The sequence below is a fragment of the Lithobates pipiens genome, unplaced genomic scaffold (genome assembly GCF_037356315.1).
Source record: "Lithobates pipiens isolate NorthernLeopardFrog02 unplaced genomic scaffold, aLitPip1_a1.2 Scaffold_8, whole genome shotgun sequence".
Taxonomy (NCBI): domain Eukaryota; kingdom Metazoa; phylum Chordata; class Amphibia; order Anura; family Ranidae; genus Lithobates; species Lithobates pipiens.
The window spans coordinates 4,032,133-4,052,722 of NW_027507903.1; the positions used below are offsets into that span (position 1 = coordinate 4,032,133).

Genomic DNA, 20,590 nt, shown 5'->3' on the forward strand with positions numbered 1-20,590 from the left:
CACCCGCTGCTGCCCTACGGAACTAACACAATTGTCGGCTTTGCATGCTGTGTTTTTATCATCTTTATGTGAGTAGTTTGTGTTTTGAACACAAAAATGAAATCTTATACTTAAAGCGGGAGTCCGCCGGGAGTCCGTTTTTTTTTTTTTTTTTTTTTTAAAGCCAGCAGCTACAAATACTGCAGCTGCTGACTTTTAAAATAGTGACACTTACCCGCCCAGCGCGCCCGCGGTTTTCGGGACCCGAAGCCGATCTCTCGATCGTCTCTCTGGTGCTGCCGCCGCCATCTTGGGTATGGGAATCAGGAAGTGGAGCCTTTCGGCTTCATTTCCCGGTTCCCTACTGCGCATGCGCGAGTCGCGCTGCGCAATAAGGATTGTCCCCGCTATCTCTGGGATCCGTGTGTTTCCCAGCAGGCAGCGGGGGACTTTCGGAAAGGGGCGTAGATTCTGCGGAAAGGGGCGTACCTTCTGCAGAATCTACGCCGGGAAGTGGGTGCAGATACCTGTACTGTACAGGTATCTGCACCCCCCCCTCCCCCTGAAAGGTGCCAATTGTGGCGCCGGAGGGGGGGAGGATTCCAATGAGCGGAAGGTCCACTTTAGGGTGGACCTCCGCTTTAAGCGGTGAGCACTTCGATCTTTTCTTTCCACCCATGACCCGGCGTCCTTGCTGAGATCTAAGGAGACGTGAGAGAAGTTTATGGTCCGTGTTAACCCTTTTGATACCCGCTTGCATGACCACCTGTGTGCACAGGGGTCCATGCCATAAGGGGAGAGTGATTAGTGAGACCGGAGGTGGAGGGATTGTCACGCTACTGTGGAAAAAAAATGACTTGTGTCAGTGCTAGAGTTTGAATTTAAAACGTATTTGTGTGGACTGTGAAGTTAAGTCATGGATTGTGGAAACGAACTAGTGTCGGGTGATTGTATATAGTGTATACCACATTTACCACTGACTAATGCAGAGCTGCAATGCAAGGAGATGAGCTAAAAGTAGTTGGATCTGTATGTGCGTTTATAATTAATCGAAATAAGTCGATTAATCGATTTTAAAAAAAAAATCGACTAATCGAACACGAAAATTTTAAAGCGGGAGTCCGCCGGGACTCCGCGTTTTTTTTTTTTTTAAAAGCCAGCAGCTACAAATACTGCAGCTGCTGACTTTTAAAATAGTGACACTTACCTGTCCAGCGCGCCCGCGATGTCGGCACCCGATGCCGATCTGTAGATCGTCTCTCGGATGCTGCCGCCGCCATCTTGGGTATGGGAATCAGGAAATGGAGCCTTTCGGCTTCATTTCCCGGGTTCCCTACTGCGCATGCGCGAGCCGCGCTGCGCAATAAGGACGGTCCCCGCTGCCTCTGGGATCTGTGTGTTTCCCAGCAGGCAGCGGGGCACTTGCGGAAAGGGGCGGGCACTTGCGGAAAGGGGCGTAATATACGCCCCTTTCCACAGAGAGCTATCCCGGAAGTGGGTGCAGATACCTGTACTGTACAGGTATCTGCACCCCCCTCCCCCCTGAAAGGTGCCAATTGTGGCGCCGGAGGGGGGGAGGGTTCCGATGAGCGGAAGGTCCACTTTAGGGTGGACCTCCGCTTTAATCAGTAACAGCCCTAGTTTTTACATGTAGGAGCGAAGTGCCAGGATTGGCCCGGATGGGACGTGGTTAACGTTAACCCTTCTGCAGCATCTACAGAATCCCGAAATATCAGTTTTGTTTGGACTGAGTCCTTGACGGGCGCATTGAAAGAATGAGAGCTACTTAAGGAGTTTCCAGTTTTCTTTTTCAGCTGACGGCATTCCAAAATAAAAAATACGGTGCAGCTGAGGGGCGTGCGCGGAGCGGAGTCTCGAGTTACACAGAATTGGCACCAATGGCTGGATACAGCCAGACTTGGCACAGGCAATCAGGACAAAAAGCTAAAGAACGGGGATTTTTCCTGAAGAGACACATGCTGACATAAGCAACAAATACTAAATCACAACTCAAGAAATGTGTTGTCCAGTTATATAAAAATAATAAAAAAAAAAAAAAAAAAAAAAAACAGCTTCTTGTTTTTTTCCATTGTGCAGTGGGACAGATATTTGGCATCTTACTGACGTCTATGGATAACTCCTCTGCTTTTTTTCTTTCTTCATTTTTATATAACAGCTCCAGTAGTGCAACATAATAATAAAATAATTATGAAATAATAAAAGAAAAGTAAAGTAGTTGTAAAACTCAGACATGAAATCTAAACAAAGCACATCCCTCTATGGTGTTTGCTTGCCTCAGTCCAAAGCACTGAGTGTCATTTCTGTCTGCTGCCTCCTTCCTCTGCTATCAGCCGGAGTCACTTCTGACAAGTTTTCCTGACACCAAGAGGTAAAAAGGTGACAGAGGGGAGGGAGCTCTGGCACACGCAGCCTGTGACTAGAAGCCTCAGCTCTGTTGCTGTGTGAAGAGAAAGAGGGATGTCCCTTCCATCCAATCAGCTCTCATTAAAGTGTTGCTAAACCCAGGAGCCTGCAGTCACCATATCCAGGGCCGCTGATAGGCCAGTACAACTGGCCCTGTTGTACCGGGCCCGGCCAGCAGGGGGGCCCGGGCAACCTGAACAGATAAGTCATTAAAAAAAAAAATCCCCCAGCAATGACCGATCATAGTCCTAAATACCAACAACTAACCCCATCCCCCCCGGTTTATTTTTTTACATTTTTTTTTTCTTTACTGATAGCTATGTAGAGAAAAGGTGGCGGCAGGGGAGGGACTATTTTTTCTATTTCGGGCGCGGAAGAATCTCTACCGCGCCTGCTCCTCATCTCCTCATGCTGGCTCAGCTGGCTAGTGCCGTCCCCCTGGCGCTGCTGAGCTATTCCTCTTTCCGCGTGAGAGAAGTAGCGGTGAGGCGGCGACTCAGACGAGCAGCGGCAGCAGAGGACAAAAAAGAAGCAGCTGCCATCGGCATCCCACCTGACTGTAATTGTTTGTGCACACTCCGGTCCAGGCAGCACCAGGATCAGGGAAGAAGTGACTCCTTGGGCCCGGCTAACAATTACAAAGGTGTGTGCTTGCTTGGGGGGGGGGCTTCAAGATCTACTACTACTGCAGAAGCATCTATACATTATGGCATTAATGGCATGGGTGGCACTGTCTGCAGGTAGCACATGCGTTATGGGCTGCCTGCAGAGACAGTGCCACCCATGCCACCAATGCCGTAATGTGCTGCAGACAGTGCCACCCATGACGTTAACGCATTTGCTGCCTGCAGAGACAGTGTCACCCATGCTGACAATGGCATTATGTCATTGGCTGCATGGGTGACACTGTCTGCAGCACAATATGGCATTGGCAGCATGGGTGGCACTGTCAGCAGGTAGCACATGCTTTATGGCATTGGCGTTATGGGTGGCACTGTCTGCAGCACAGTATGGCATTGGCGGCATGGGTGGCACTGTCTGCAGGTAGCACATGTTTTATGGCCCATAACGCATGTGCTGCCTGCAGAGACAGTGCCACCCATGACACTGATCTCGTAATGTGCTTCAGACAGTGTCACCTGTGCCGCCAATGCCATAATGTGCTGCAGATGGTGCCACCCATGCTGCCAATGCCATAATATGCTGCAGACGGTGCCACCCATGCTGCCAATGCCATAATGTGCTGCAGACAGTGCCACCCATGCTGCCAATGGCATTAGGGAGGGGCCAGGGGTGGGGCTAAAGGAGGGACCAGGGGCGGGGCCCAGGGTGGAGCTGAAGGGGGCCCCGTCAGGTAGGCTGTATGGGGCCCCATGATTTCTATCAGCGGCCCTGACCATATCTGGTCTCCCACAGTACACAGAACATGGAAATGCAATTATTTTAATAAATATAAACTGCTAAATACCTTTTCTCGTCAGCAGTACAGTGGAACCTCGGATTATGAGCATAAACCAGGAGAATGCTTGTAATCCAAAGGATTACGCATATCAAAGCGAGTTTCCCCCATAGAAGTCAATGGAAATGGAGATAATTAGTTCCGCATTGGCTTCTATTGCATGCAATACCGCATGTGGCCAGAGGTGTGGGGGACGGCGCCGGAGAGCCTCGGAAATACTCAGGGACAGCTCGGCTGAACTCGGAAACCCTCGGAAAGACTCAGAAACACTTGGAAACTGAATATTTCCGAGTGTTTCCGAGTATTTCCAAAGGGCTCCAAACCATTTCGGCGCCCCCACACATCTGGCCAAATGCGGTACTGCACACCACATTAGCTTGGATTCTGCTCGTTGTTTTCAACACTCGTGTTTCAATACGTTTGTTAACCAAGGTTCCACTGTATATAGCAGTCTTGTGAGTTCTATTAGCGTCTGGATAAAGCTTGTAGGAGGAGATTTCTGACTGTCCTGTGAGGCTGCAGGACCCCTGTCCCTCTGTCTGGACAGTGCTGATTGGTCCTATGCTGATCACATGCACCCTCCCAAGAAAAAAAAAAGCAATACACATCAAACTGAGCATGTGCAGAGGGCCCCCCCCCCCAAGGCTCTGTACTATCAGCAGATAGATTGGGGGCTATGGAAGAAGGGGAGGATCAGAGAAAACAGGATCAAACAGCCCTTTTTACAAAATGCAGAGGATTAACCCCACAGTGAGTATAACAAGCATGCTTTTCTGCATATACAGACTGATTTTACTATTGTGGGCTTAGGAACACTTTAAGCTCTGTAGTGTGTACCTTCAGCTCCCTGCCCCCTGCTTACTGAAAGCTCAGAGAAGCTGTGTAAATTCTGAACTTTGAATAGCTGCAGAGAAGAGAAAACTGCAGATAAAACAGGTACAACTTATGTAGGAAGATTTTTTTATTATCTGTATCACCTGAGGCCAGTCACTTTTCTGGGTACGTATATGGAAGGGTTTACAACCACTTTAAAGCAAAACTAAACCGCTTCCCAAAAAAAAAAAAAAAAAAAAAAAAGGCATGCCTTGAATGATATCTGTTACAGTTGCTTGGGCTATTGTCAGGGCTGGGCTCAGCCCTTCCTTCTCTGAGCTGGCCACTCAGCTGTCGTCTAATTGCCAGCTCCTATCTCTCCACAGTTACTCAGCTGTTGATGATCCTGCTCATCAGTCCTGCCTACTTAAAGCGTCCAGCCTAGAGGATCTCTGCCTTCACCTTGGTCAACATCACAGAGACTATCTCCTGCATTCCTGTTAAAAGACTTGCTTGGCTGACATCCCTTCTGGCTCCAGATCCTGCTTGCTGCTTTACTACGCTCATCTCTGGCTCCTTGACATTTGGCTTGTCTGACTATCTGTTCCGGTTCCTGAACTTTGGCTATGTTTTGACTACGTTTGTTCTTTTTACTTTTATTATTAAACAAGTGTGATTTAACTGTACTTCTGTCTCGGTCTGATTTCATGGTTTCTGGCAGCTCTCAACCAAAATGTCAAGCCAAAAAATGGCCAAATGTCATAACATGTGCAGCACCATAAAAACGTCAGATCAAACAAAGGCTTAGATGACATCTCCTGGATCCACCGATGTTTGGTAGAGCTGGAGGAATCCGACACACCGGTCCTCATGGGGTTGACGCTTGTGGCCATAGAGCCTTAGCTATATAAGGTATCACCTCAGGTCCTGACTGGGTCACTGCTGATTTTGGCCTCAGACACACTACTTACTAAACGTACATACTCGCATTACAAACATCAGTTATGAGCGAGCAACATTTCCTGATACCTTTGGTTTATGATGTATACAGATCGCTCTTCCGAGACCAATGCAAGTGTGAACAAGCCCTCACACCTGACGGCTGTACTGAGAGTAAAGCAAAAATGGGCATAGCATCTTTGTTCTTTGTCCTTTACAAAGGTCATTTGAATGCCACATGTTGGTAGAGTAACTCTTCCTCTATAGTATCTCTTCCTCTATAGTAACTCTTCCTCTATAGTAACTCTTCCTCTATAGTAACTCTTCCTCTATAGCAGTGATGGCGAACCTTGGCACCCCAGATGTTTTGGAACTACATTTCCCATGATGCTCAAGTTCTCTGCAGTGTAGTTGAGCATCTTGGGAAATGTAGTTCCAAAACATCTGGGGTGCCAAGGTTTGCCATCACTGCTCTATAGTATCTCTTCCTCTATAATAATGCTTCCTCTATAGTAACTCTTCCTCTATAGCAGGGATATGCAATTAGCGGACCTCCAGCTGTTGCAGAACTACAACTCCCATGAGGCATAGCAAGATTCTGACAGCCACAAGCATGACACCCAGAGGCAGAGACATGATGGGACTTGTAGTTTTGCAACAGCTGGAGGTCTGCTAATTGCATATCCCTGCTCTATAGTATCTCTTCCTCTATAGTATCTCATCCTCTATAGTATCTCATCCTCTATTGTAACTCATCCTCTATTGTAACTCATCCTCTATTGTAACTCATCCTCTATTGTAACTCATCCTCTATAGTAACTCTTCCTCTATTGTAACTCATCCTCTATTGTAACTCATCCTCTATTGTAACTCATCCTCTATTGTAACTCATCCTCTATTGTATCTCTTCCTCTATAGTATCTCATCCTCTATAGTAACTCATCCTCTATTGTAACCCATCCTCTATTGTAACCCATCCTCTATTGTAACTCATCCTCTATTGTAACTCATCCTCTATAGTAACTCTTCCTCTATTGTAACTCATCCTCTATTGTAACTCATCCTCTATTGTAACTCATCCTCTATTGTAACTCATCCTCTATTGTAACTCATCCTCTATTGTATCTCTTCCTCTATAGTATCTCATCCTCTATAGTATCTCATCCTCTATTGTAACCCATCCTCTATTGTAACCCATCCTCTATTGTAACCCATCCTCTATTGTAACTCATCCTCTATTGTAACTCATCCTCTATTGTAACTCATCCTCTATTGTAACTCATCCTCTATAGTAACGCTTCCTCTATAGTAACTCTTCCTCTATTGTAACTCTTCCTCTATAGTATCTCTTCCTCTATAGTATCTCTTCCTCTATAGTAACTCTTCCTCTATAGTAACTCTTCCTCTATAGTAACTCTTCCTCTATAGTAACTCTTCCTCTATAGTAACTCTTCATCTATTGTAACTCTTCCCCTATAGCAGCCTTTCTCAACCTTTTCAACACAGAGGAACCCTTGAAATAGTTCTCCAGTTTTGGGGAACCCCCTGCTAAAAATGTGATATTTACAACTCATGATACATTAGTGTGATGGTCATTGGGAAGAATGGTCCTTACACTTGTGGTCATTGGGAAGAATTACCACCTTACAGATAGCTAAAAAGATCAATGGTGTCAGTGGGAACTTATCTGAGAGGCAGAAATGGCCCAATGCTGAAGGAACCCCTACAACCTCTGGAGGAAGCCTAGTTGAGAATCACTACTCTATAGTATCTCTTCCTCTATATTATCTCTTCCTCTATAGTAACTCCTCTTCTTCTTTATCATTGCAGGTAAATAATGGACTCCAAGCAGAAGCAATGTGCCTTCAATGAGTTCTTGATGAAGGAGGGGCACATTGATGATGTCCGACATCCACAGAAGACTACAGAGGATGACATCATTGAGAAGAGCAACATCTTGTCATTGGTGACTCTTTTCAATGGTGTCATCACCATAAACATTATGGAGCCTTCTGTGGATGTTGGACAGCCTGCACCCCTCCTTCATCAAGAACTCAGTGACGGCACATTGCTTCTGCTTGGAATCCGTTATTTACCTGCAATGAAAAAAAAGGAGTTAATATAGAGGAAGAGTTATTATAGAGCACATATTTTAAACACAAGGTCCATGAGTGCAACCCACCAGGCCTTGTCATGTGGCTCTCACAACCAGTTATGCAGCCGGGAACGTGGTGGAGCTCCATTCCGCCACCCTCCCCCTCCCCGGCTTTCTATCCCTTCATTCCCGCTGCCTGCTGTCACGTGTGAACACTGAAGCCTTCTGCAGCTTTTCTCTCAGCAGTTTCCGGATCTATCAAATTTCTGCATGTACTCACAGGCGGGGAACCGCGGGACAGATCTCCAGAATCTGAGAGAGAGAACAATCTCCCTGCAAGGTGAGGCAGAGCATGGAAGCCAGGAAGGTACTACACTAGAACCAGGCCAGGTAGGAGAGAGTAGAAATGTGTGGAAGCTTTTGGGAAGGGGAAGGGGGGTTGGGGCTGCACACTGTGCATAACGTACCCCAAAGTCCTGAACTGTACACAAACGCACCTCTGAACTCTGCTCTCTGTATATAGAAAGCACCTGAACTCAGCACTCTGTAAGTAGTGCACCCACAAACCCTGCACTCTGTATGGAATGCACTCCTGAACCCTGCACTCTGTATGGAATGCACTCCTGAACTCAGCACTCTGTAAGTAGTGCACCCACAAACCCTGCACTCTGCACTCCTGAATTCTGCACTCTGTATGTAGCACACTCCTGAACCCTGCACTCTCTACGTAGTGCACCCCCAAACCTTGCACTTTGTACAGAATGCCCATCTGAAATCTCCACTCTGTATGTACTGCACTCCTGAACCCTACACTCTGTTTGTAGTGCAACCGTGAACCCTGCACTCAGTATGTAGTGCACCCCTAAACTCTGCACTCTATACATAGTGCACCCCTAAACTCTGCACTCTATACATAGTGCACCCCTAAACTCTGCACTCTGTACGTAGTGCACCCCTAAACTCTGCACTCTGTACGTAGTGCACCCCTAAACTCTGCACTCTGTACATAGTGCACCCCTAAACCCTGCACTCTGTATGTAGCGCACCCCTGAACCCTGCACTCTGTATGTAGCGCACTCCTGAACTCTGCACTCTGTAAATAGTGCACCCCAAACCCTGCACTTTGTACAGAATGCCCACCTGAAATCCCCACTCTGTATGTACTGCACTCCTGAACCCTGCACTCTGTACGTAGTGCACCCCTAAACCCTGCACTCTGTACGTAGTGCACCCCTAAACTCTGCACTCTGTACGTAGTGCACCCCTAAACTCTGCACTCTGTACGTAGTGCACCCCTAAACTCTGCACTCTGTATGTAGTGCACCCCTAAACTCTGCACTCTGTATGTAGCACACTCCTGAACCCTGCACTCTGTACATAGTGCACCCCAAAACCCTGCACTCATACGGAATGCCCACCTGAAATCTCCACTCTGTATGTAATGCACTCCTGAACTCTGCACTCTGTAAGTAGCGCACTCCTGAACCCTGCACACTGTATGTAGTGCACTCCTGAACCCTGCACACTGTACGTAGTGCACTCCTGAACCCTGCACACTGTACGTAGTGCACTCCTGAACCCTGCACTCAGTACCTAGTGCACTCCTGAACCCTGCATTCTGTATATAGTGCACTCCTTAACTCTGCACTCTGTACGTAGCGCACTCCTTAACCCTGCAATCTGTACTTAGTGCACTCCTGAACCCTGCGCCCTGTAAGTAGTACAAACCCGGCACTCTGTACGGAATGCACTCCTGAAATCTGCACTCTGTATGTAATGCACTCCTGAACCCTGCACTCTGTACGTATCACACCCCAGATACAACCAACCAATTGAGGGCAACCATACTGATGACGCGACCCACAATTAATTGAATTTGACACCCTTGCTATAGAGGAAGAGTTACTCTACCAACATGTGAAAAAGTTATGCCCACTTTAGCATTACTTTCGGCACAGCCCTCATATTCTTGGATTCTGGCCTACTTTAGCCACCTTAGCCTCCACATAAGGCCTCAGAGAAAACAAGACTGATTGGCAAGAGATAGAAGAACTGGACAGACCAGCGATCTCATCTTTAGGATTTCCAAGAAAACATAAATGAACAATCCAGCCCATGAACATCCACTGATGACCACTATATCAGATTCATTAAAATAATCAATACATCATGCAAATATTGATTAGTCAAAGCGCAAGAAAATAATAATAGCAGAGAAGCCAATACTGATATATACATACGTTGGGTTGCTGCAGTGCCGCTCTGCACTCTGAATTCCAGCTCCACAGGTACGCGTACACGAAGACCACGAGCTCCAGGAACCCCATAACCCATCCACCGCAGCGGGACGATGACCGACAGGCACACAGTCACCACCAAAACACCACTGCAAGGCAACCACACAAAAATTAGACCAATGATGTCGCAACCAGTGAAAACGGTTACTTTCCACAAAATTAACCACTTCAATACCGGACACTTTTCACCCCCTTCCTGCCCAGGCCAATTTTCATCTTTCAGCGCTGTCGCACTTTGAATGACAATTGCGCGGTCATGCAATACTGTACCCAAATTAAATTTTTATCATTGTTTTCACACAAATAGAGCTTTCTTTTGGGGGTATTTAATCACTACTGAGTTTTTTTTATTTTTTGCTAAATAAACTGGAAAAAATTTAACTTTTTGAAAAAAATAAACAAAAACACTTTTTCTTATAAAATTTCGCAAATAATCATTCTTTATAAATTTAGGCCAAAATTTATTCTGCTAAATTTTGGGGGGCGAAAATAGCCCAAATCAGTGTAAATTATTTATTCTGGAGGAAAGTGAGAAAGTCCACAAACTATGGGATACTGTATATCTGAAATTGTCCTGACGGCCAATCTAATTTCTTGAGGCCCAAAAATGTCAGGACAGTACAAATATACACCAAATGACCCCTTTTTTTGGAAATTAGACAGTCCAGGGTATTTAGTAAGAGGCATGGTGAGTTTTTTTAAGTTGTAATTTTTTTGTCACAATTTTTTGGAAAATATGGAAAATTAAGAGATTTTATTTTTTTTTCACAGTATTTTTATTTATTTTTTACATACTGTCACCAGTGCAGTGCAGCATTATCATATAACTGATGTGGCGGTGATCAGGGACATTGACTGATGACAGTATGTAGAAATAAAATAAAACATTTTTTCCACTTGTTTTTTATTATATTTTTGTTAACGATTTTTTTTTTTTTACATACTGTGACCAGGGCGGTACAGTGTTACCATAGTAACTATAGTAACACTGTACTACTCTGGGGAGGTGAACAGGATTTTTTTTTTTTTTACACTACGATTGCTTATAACAGTGGTAATCACTGTTATAGGCAACCATTTGATGTGGATGAATCCATTCATCAAGTGTGCAATGCTGTGATTAGCTGTGATTGGCCACAGCTAATCACATGGTACAGATGGGCTGTGATTGGCCCTGTCTGTACCAAGTGATCACTGTGACCAATCGCAGCTAGCAACACAATAATATACAATGGCTGGCTATGAATGGAAGCCATCCATTGTGTACAATTGCCATGTGATCTGCTGTGATTGGTCACAGCAATCACATGGTACTGGCCCGGTATAGTGATCTGTCATCTGCTGGGTCTGATGGACACAGCGGGTGACAGATCCCCCCCCGTAGCAAGGCTTGTAGGGCGCGTGCGAGGCTTGTTCTTTGGAGGACGTCATATTACAATAGGCCCGATTGGGAAGCAGTTAAAGGAGTAATAAACCCTCAGACCTTTTTAGTTTATTACACTGCGCACAATAAAATAAACATTCCCCAGTAAACTTCTAGGCCTGTACCAAAAGTAATACAAAAGTGGGCATAACTTTTTTATTAACTTGCATAGGTTGGTTGAGTAATGCCCCATACACACGGTCGGATTTTCCGACGGAAAATGTGCGATCGGATCTTGTTGTCGGAAAATCCAATCGTGTATGGGCTCCATTGGACTTTTTCCGTCTGAATTTTTTGACACACAAAGTTTGAGAGCAGGATCTAAAATTTTCCGACAACAAAATCCGATTGTTTAAATTCCGATCGTGTGTAGACAATTCCGGCGGACAAAGTGCCACGCATGCTCAGAATAAACTAAGAGACGAAAGCTATTGGCTACTGTCCCGACGTACGTGTTTGACATCACCTCGTTCAGAACGATCGGAAATTCCGACCAACTTTGTGCGACCATGTGTATGCAACACAAGTTTCGGCCAAAACCCGTCGGAAAAAAATCTGATGGATTTTGTGGTCGGACTGTCCGACTGTGTGTGTACGGGGCATAAGTCTTCTGCCGCGTACACGCGGTCGGATTTTCCGGCGGGATCTTTTTGTCGGAAATTTCCGACCGTGTGTAGGCTCCATCGGACATTTTCCATCTGAATTTCCGACACACAAAATTTGAGATCTGGATCTCCAATTTTCCGACAACAAAATCCGTTGTTGTAAATTCCGATCGCGTGCACACAATTCCGACGCACAAAGTTCCACGCATGCTCGGAATCAAGCAGAAGAGCCGCACCGGCTATTGAACTTCAAATTTCTCGGCTTGTCGCACGCCACCGCGTTCTTGACGTTCCAAATTTCCAAAAAACATTGTCTGACCGTGTGTATGCAAGACAAGTTTGAGCCAACTTCCGTCGCAAAAAATCCCACAGATTTTGTTGTCGGGATGTGCGAACGTGTGTACGTGGCATTGCTCTACAGTAAGCCCCCGTACACACGGTCGGACATTCTGCCAACCAAATCCGTCGGATTTTGTCCGTCAGATTGTGTCCGAAACTGTTGCATACACACGATCTTTCAGGACGTGATGACGTTATTTCGTTACGATGGGACTACGTTCAGGCTAGTAGCCAATAGCTTTGGTGTAGGAATTTGATCTGAGCATGCGTGGCACTTTGTCCGATCGGAATTCTCTACACATGATCAGAGTATGTCCGATCGGACCAGTTTGTCGGAAAATATTTCCAGCAAGTTTGAAAATTTGGTCCGACGGATTATCCGACAACACGGTCCGATAGGACACATTCCGACGGATTCTCCGACCGTGTGTGTACGGGGGCTAACTCTTCTTCTTTTTCATTGCAGGTCAATAAATGGATTCCAAGCAGAAGCAACGTGCCGTCACTGAGTTCTTGATGAAGGAGGGGTGTAGGCTGTCTGACATCCACAGAATGTTTGCAGAGATGACATCATTGAGATGACATCATTGTTGGATGAAGAAGTTGAAACTAACATTGAAGCCAAGCCATGCAGTGGGAGACAATCAACTGTGCCACGAATCATCAGCGAGTAGACTAATCGATTTACGCAGAACGATGCATCGCAATTTGTGAGCTTGCTGACACAAAGGGGCTGTGGTCATACAGAAGATGGTGGAAGACTTCGGGTATCGCGATATATCTGCAAAGTTGGTACCTCGGCAGGTGACACCAGATTTGTTGGAGAGAAGGGTGGAAGTCTGTTCTGATCTGCTGGAAGCATTTGAAGCCAACAAAGACACGTCTGCTGATGGGGGGGGGGGGGGGGGGGGATAAACGTGGGCGTTTCTTTATGATCCAGAAATGAAGACTCAGTCCAAATGATCCAGAAATGAAGACTTGGTCCAAATGATCCAGAAATGAAGACTTGGTCCAAATGATCCAGAAATGAAGACTTGGTCCAAATGATCCAGAAATGAAGACTCGGTCCAAATGATCCAGAAATGAAGACTTGGTCCAAATGATCCAGAAATGAAGACTTGGTCCAAATGATCCAGAAATGAAGACTCGGTCCAAATGATCCAGAAATGAAGACTCGGTCCAAATGATCCAGAAATGAAGACTCGGTCCAAATGATCCAGAAATGAAGACTCTGTCCAAATGATCCAGAAATGAAGACTCGGTCCAAATGATCCAGAAATGAAGACTCGGTCCAAATGATCCAGAAATGAAGACTCGGTCCAAATGATCGAAATGAAGACTTGGTCCAAATGATCCAGAAATGAAGACTCGGTCCAAATGATCCAGAAATGAAGACTCGGTCCAAATGATCCAGAAATGAAGACTCTGTCCAAATGATCCAGAAATGAAGACTCGGTCCAAATGATCCAGAAATGAAGACTCGGTCCAAATGATCCAGAAATGAAGACTCGGTCCAAATGATCCAGAAATGAAGACTCGGTCCAAATGATCCAGAAATGAAGACTCGGTCCAAATGATTCAGAAATGAAGACTCGGTCCAAATGATCCAGAAATGAAGACTCGGTCCAAATGATCCAGAAATGAAGACTTGGTCCAAATGATCCAGAAATGAAGACTCGGTTCAAATTAACCAGAAATGAAGACTCGGTCCAAATGATCCAGAAATGAAGACTTGGTCCAAATGATCCAGAAATGAAGACTCAGTCCAAATGATCCAGAAATGAAGACTTGGTCCAAATGATCCAGAAATGAAGACTCGGTCCAAATGATCCAGAAATGAAGACTTGGTCCAAATGATCCAGAAATGAAGACTTGGTCCAAATGATCCAGAAATGAAGACTCGGTCCATGGAATGGGGTCACACCTCTTCCCCAAGGCCTAAGAAGTTCAAGAGCCAGCGATCAGCACAGGAAGTCAAGGTGACTGTTTTTTTTGGGATGACGAGGTCATCGTTCTCCTTGATTTTCTGAAACGTGGCCAATACCGCGACCAGGGAGCGGTACATTGAGACACTTAAGAAGCTTAGAGAAGCCATTCTGAGGAAGAGACCAACAAGAATCTGACAACGATCCACATTCACTGTGACAATGTGTGACACCACACACACACACACACACACACACACACACACACACACACAATTTCACCAAATAATCAGCCAATCGGCTAATTTGGCTGGTCGGTGGTTCTTTGTCTACCGTACAGCCCAGATTTAGCACCCTATGACTTCAACGTGTTTAATCCAATGGAGGACAGTCGTTGGGGACAACAATTTGATGGCACCCACAAGGTGAAAGTGGCTGTGAAGAAGTGGGTACAGCAGTGCACCCCTGGATATTTTCATAGAGGATTCAAGAGTTGGATTCCAAGATGGCACAAATGCATTTCCTGTAATGGAGACTATGCTGAGTGGTACTTTTGTATAGAGCAGTGGTCTGCAGACTGCAGCCCGGGGGACAGATGGGACCCTTTGCTTGCTTTTATCTGGCCCTTGGGGCACTATTTCATCCACTGATACCAACAATGGGGCATAATTTCTCCTACTGACACCAACAATTGGGCCCAATGACTCAATTGATGGGACACAATTCCTCCCAATAACACCTACGATGGGGCACAATTCCTCCCAATGACATCAGTGATGGGGTACAATTCTTCCCAATGACACCAACAATGGAGCCCAAAGACACAAATGATGGGGCCCAATGACACCAACCATGGGACACAATCTCTCCCAATGACACCCACAATGGGGCACAATTCCTCCCAATGACACCAACGATGGGGCGCGATACCTCACAATAACACCAACAATGGGGCACAATTCCTCAGAATGACACCAACAATGGGGTACAGCTTCTCTCAATTACACCAACCATGGGGCAAAATTTCTTCTACTGACATCAACAATGGGGCCAATGACATCAATGATGGGACACAATTCCTCCCAATGACACCAACCATGGGACACAATCCCTTCCAATGACACCAACAATGGGGAACAATTCCTCCCGACACCAACGATGGGGCAAGATACCTCAGAATGACACCAACAATGGGGCACAATTCCTCACAATGACACCAACAATGGGGCACAATTCCTCACAATGACACCAACAATGGGGCACAGTTTCTCTCAATTACACCAACCATGGGGCAAAATTTCTCCTACTGACACCAAGAATGGGGCCCAATGACACCAACAATGGGGCACAATGACATCATTGATGGGACACAATTCCTCCCAATGACACCAACGATGGGATACAATTCCTCCCAATAGCATCAGTGATGGGGCACAATTCTTCCAAATTACACCAACAATGGGGCCCAATGACACAAACAATGGGGCCCAATGACACTAACGATGGGACACGATACCTCACAATGACACCAACAATGAAGCACAATGCCTCCCAATGACACCAACAATGGGGCACAGTTCCTCCCAATGACACCAACAATGGGGCACCATTTCTCTCAATTACACCAACCATGGGGCAAACTTTCTCCTACTAACACCAACAATGGGGCCCAATGACACCAACAATGTGGCCCAATGACATCAATAATGGGACACAATTCCTCCCAATGACACCAACGATGGGACACAATTCCTCCCAATGGCATCAGTGATGGGACACAATTCTTCCAAATTACACCAACAATGGGGCCCAATGACACAAACGATGGGACACGATACCTCACAATCACACCAACAATGGGGCACAATGCCTCCCAATGACACCAACGATGGGGCACAGTTCCTCACAATGACACCAACGATGGGACACAATTCCTCACAATGACACCAAAAATGGGGCACAGTTTATCTCAATTACACCAACCATGGGACAAAATTTCTCCTACTGACACCAACAATGGGGCCCAATGACACCAACAATGGGGACCAATGACATCAACGATGGGACATAATTTCTCCCAATGACACCAACGATGGGACACAATTCCTCACAATGACACCAAAAATTATGGGGCCCAATGACACCAACGATGGGACACAATTCCTCCCAAAGACACCAACAATGGGGCACAATGCCTTACAATGACACCAACAATGGAACAAAATGACATTCGTGATGACACCAACAATGGGACCCAATAACAGGGCACAATTACTCCCACTGAAAAAAACAATGGGGCGTTGATTTTTCCTACTGATGTCGGGACCTTTTTGACTCTTACAGACCACTGTCCGGCACTTGTAAACTCTGAAGGACAGTAAACTGGCCCTTTGCTTAGACAGTTTAGAGACCCCTCGGTATCGAGGAAGAGATACTCTTCCAACACGTGAAGCGTGAGCGGCCTATGCTCGGTAATAAAGTTTTGCCCGCTTTTGCATTACTTTCAGTAGAACTCTCGTAGTGGTTAAAATTCCTACCCCAGCATTTGCCACTAACAGCTTTCAATGCGACTGCTTCCCTGAATTTTCATTGATAATTTAACCACTTTCAGCCCCGGACCATTTTGCTGGCTTGAGACCAGACCACTTTTTGCAATTCAGCACTGCGTCGCTTTAACTGACAATTGCGCGGTCGTGCGACGTGGCTCCCAAACAAAATTGACATCCTTTTTTTCCCACAAATAGAGCTTTCTGTTGGTGGTATTTGATCACCCCTGCGGTTTTTATTTTTTCCGCTATAAACAAAAATAGAGCGACAATTTTAAAAAAAAACGCATTATTTTTTACTTTTTGTTATAATAAATATCCCCCAAAATATATAAAAAAAACATTTCTTTCCCTCAGTTTAGGCCGATACGTATTCTTCTACATATTTTTGGTAAAAAAAAAATCGCAATAAGCGATTATTGATTGGTTTGCGCAAAAGTTATAGCGTTTACAAAATAGGGGATAGTTTTATGGCATTTTTATTAATATTTTTTTTTTTTTACTAGTAATGGCGGCGATCAGCGATTTTTATTGTGACTGCGACATTATGGCGGACACGTCAGACATTTTTGACACATTTTTGGGACCATTGTCATTTATACAGCAATCAGTGCTATACAAATGCAGTGATTCCTGTGTAAATGACATTGGCAGTGACGGTGTTAACCAGGGGGTGGCAGTGTTGGGGTTAAGTGTTCCTAGGGGCGTGTTACTAACTGTGGGGGGGCTGGGCTTTGTTTTAGTGAACACTGATCTCTGCTCCAATCACATGGAGCAGAGATCAGCGTCACTAGTTGCTAGGCAGAACGGGGAGATGCTGTTTACAACGGCATCTCCCCGTTCAGCCGCCCCGTGAGACGATCGCGGGTATGCCCACGGTGATCGAGTCCGCGGGACCCACGACTGGACTCACTGGGGTCCTGACCGGCACGTGAGCATTTGTGATGGCAGGGCGGCATTTAAAACTGGACGTACCTGTACGCCAATATGCCTGCCCGTGCCATTCTACCGTTGTACATCGGCGTGCGCCGGTCGGGAAGTGGTTAATAACTTGTTTACGTGAAGCTGTTCGTTTTGGACTAAAACTTAAAAAAAAAAAAAAAAAATTGGAATGTCTCAGAGCTGTGTATAGGTTCTGGGATTCTGGGCTTTGTACATTTTCCCTTAGTACATACCTTGTTTTCACCGCAGGTAGTTCCATCCACTGCAGCATCAAGCTTGGAATGACACGTGGTGCCAACAGAGCACCACAGCGAGTTACATACATTCTGTAATGGAAATGAAGAGGAAATCAATAGTTCAAATAAAGTTTAATGAACCGATTATACAGAATAACTTAAATATTAAACTGTCAGTACATGTAATGTAGCTGTACCGACATCAAACTCATATAGACCAATATTTAACATTTCTAAAGTGACTCTAAACCCTGGTTTAAAAAATATATATTCCAGTATATATTCTAAACTCAAAAAAAAAAGTGTCTTCTATTACTCTCACCCTCCTTTAATCCTCCAAATTCCTTTTTTTTTTTTTTTGCTACTGTGATTCGACTTCCTGTAAGCCCTTATACGAAATTCCGACCACAAAATCCGTCTGATTTTTTCCGACTGATTTTGTCCGAAACTGGTGTTGCATACACACGGTCGGACAAAGTTGTCGGGAAAATCCGATCGTTTCGGAACGTGGTGACGTTCGTTGCGTACGACAGGACTACGTAGAGCAGGGATCTGCAATTAGCGGACCTCCAGCTGTTGCAAAACTACAAGTCCCATCATGCCTCTGCCTCTGGGTGTCATGCTTGTGGCTGTCAGAGTCTTGCTATGCCTCATGGGATTTGTAGTTCTGCAACAGCTGGAGGTCCGCTAATTGCATATCCCTGGTGTAGAGGCTAGTAGCCAATAGCTTTGGTCTCTCGTAATTTGATCTAAGCATGCGTGGCACTTTGTCCGATCGGAAATTCTCTACAAACGATCGGACTTTGTCGATCGTGTTGTCGGAAAATTTTATATCCAGCTCTCAAACTTTGTTGGTCAGAAATTCCAACGAAAAAAGTCCGATGGAGCCCACACACGGTCGGATTATCCGAGAACGCGGTCCAGTCGGACATTTTCCCGTCGGATTTTCCGTGTGTACAAGGGCTAAGATCTCATTCCCACCTGAGCGTATTGAAGCTAGAAGCTCCAAAATGGTCAGCGAGGGGAAAAAAAAAAAAAAAAATCAATGATTCTCTATGGAGATGTCTATCATCTGCCCTCCAAGTCGCCTGAAGCTCAAAAAAGTTTTGGCGCTAATTTTGTAGCTCAAATTGGGCAGATCGATCTTTCTTTCAATTAACTTTCTTGTGTCTAAAGGCCCAAACAAAAATGGATTCTAAGTGCAAAATAGAATCCGCCAGATTCTGGATCCATTTTTGTTCGGGCCGTTAGACTCACAACATAAGGTAGGGCCCTGTGGTTTCTGTTTGAGGAATGTGTTTAGCCCTTCACTGAAGTGCAGTCATTTATATATATATATATATATATATATATATATATATATATATATATATATATATATATATATAAGATGCAATTTATTTGTATTTGTTATATTAATTTGTAGTCTCTTTATTTTTGTTGCACAATTAAAAGTTGTTGAATCATAGGTCTCGTTATTCAATTAATTCTCGAGTTCTTTCCTGAAGAAGCCATACGGCGAAACACGTAGAAAAAAAAAACATGAACGTGATTTCAGTAAATCATTGTTCATAATAGGATGCCTTGCACACATCCATGGCCATGACTGTACAGAATGCATTACTTTTAGAGTCCATTCACACAGGGGCAACTTTGGATCCGACTTGAAGTCGTCCAAAGTTGCCTAAAATCACACAACATGATAAAATCAATGTAAGTGAATGAGAGCCGTCTTAATGCACACTACTGAAGTCGCTCCGACTTCAGAAAAGGTTCCTGTACTACTTCAATCAGACTTCTAGGCAACTTGTACCCATTGATTTCAATGGAAGTCGCCTCCAAGTCGGATCCCCTGTCTTAAAGCGGAGGTCCACCCTAAAGTGGACCTTCCGCTCATCGGAACCCTCCCCCCTCTGGTGCCACAATTGGCACCTTTCAGGGGGGAGGGGGGTGCAGATACCTGTACAGTACAGGTATCTGCACCCACTTCCGGGATAGCTCTCTGCGGAAAGGGGCGTAGATTACGCCCCTTTCTGCAAGTGCCCGCCCCTTTCCGCAAGTGCCCCGCTGCCTGCTGGGAAACACACAGATCCCAGAGGCAGCTGGGACCGTCCTTATTGTGCAGCGCGACTCGCGCATGCGCAGTAGGGAACCGGGAAATGAAGCCGAAAGGCTCCATTTCCTGATTCCCATACCCAAGATGGTGGCGGCAGGACCCGAGAGACGTTCTAGAGATCGGCTTCCGGTGCCGACATCGCGGGCGCGCTGGACAGGTAAGTGTCACTATTTTAAAAGTCAGCAGCTGCAGTATTTGTAGCTGCTGGCTTTTAAAAAAAAAAAAAAAAAACGCGGAGTCCCGGCGGACTCCCGCTTTAACTGAAGCAACTTTCCAGGAAGTAAAAATAGTTTTCTAGGCAAACCCCTCCCCCCCACAGAGCTGATTATTATGTGATTGGCCACTGGAAAAGTCCCCTGTCCTGGAGGCAGCTTCAAGTTGTCTTGTAAGTTGCCTCAAGTCGCGCTGTGATTCATACTCAAGTCGTGTCCAAGTTGCCTCCCAAAGTCTCG

General features: G+C 45.5%; 1 protein-coding gene across 1 annotated transcript in view; it reads right to left on the reverse strand.

Annotated features, from left to right (window-relative positions):
• Window positions 1–20,590, reverse strand: part of ADAMTS7 (ADAM metallopeptidase with thrombospondin type 1 motif 7) — a 240,528-nt gene that overhangs the window by 114,137 nt on the left and 105,801 nt on the right. Inside the window, exons 10-11 of the mRNA XM_077472765.1 lie at window positions 18,020–18,112; window positions 9,950–10,095 (exon numbers count right to left, since the gene is read on the reverse strand). Coding sequence (XP_077328891.1) covers window positions 9,950–10,095; window positions 18,020–18,112 — 239 coding nt within the window. The remainder of the gene's footprint in view (window positions 1–9,949; window positions 10,096–18,019; window positions 18,113–20,590) is intronic.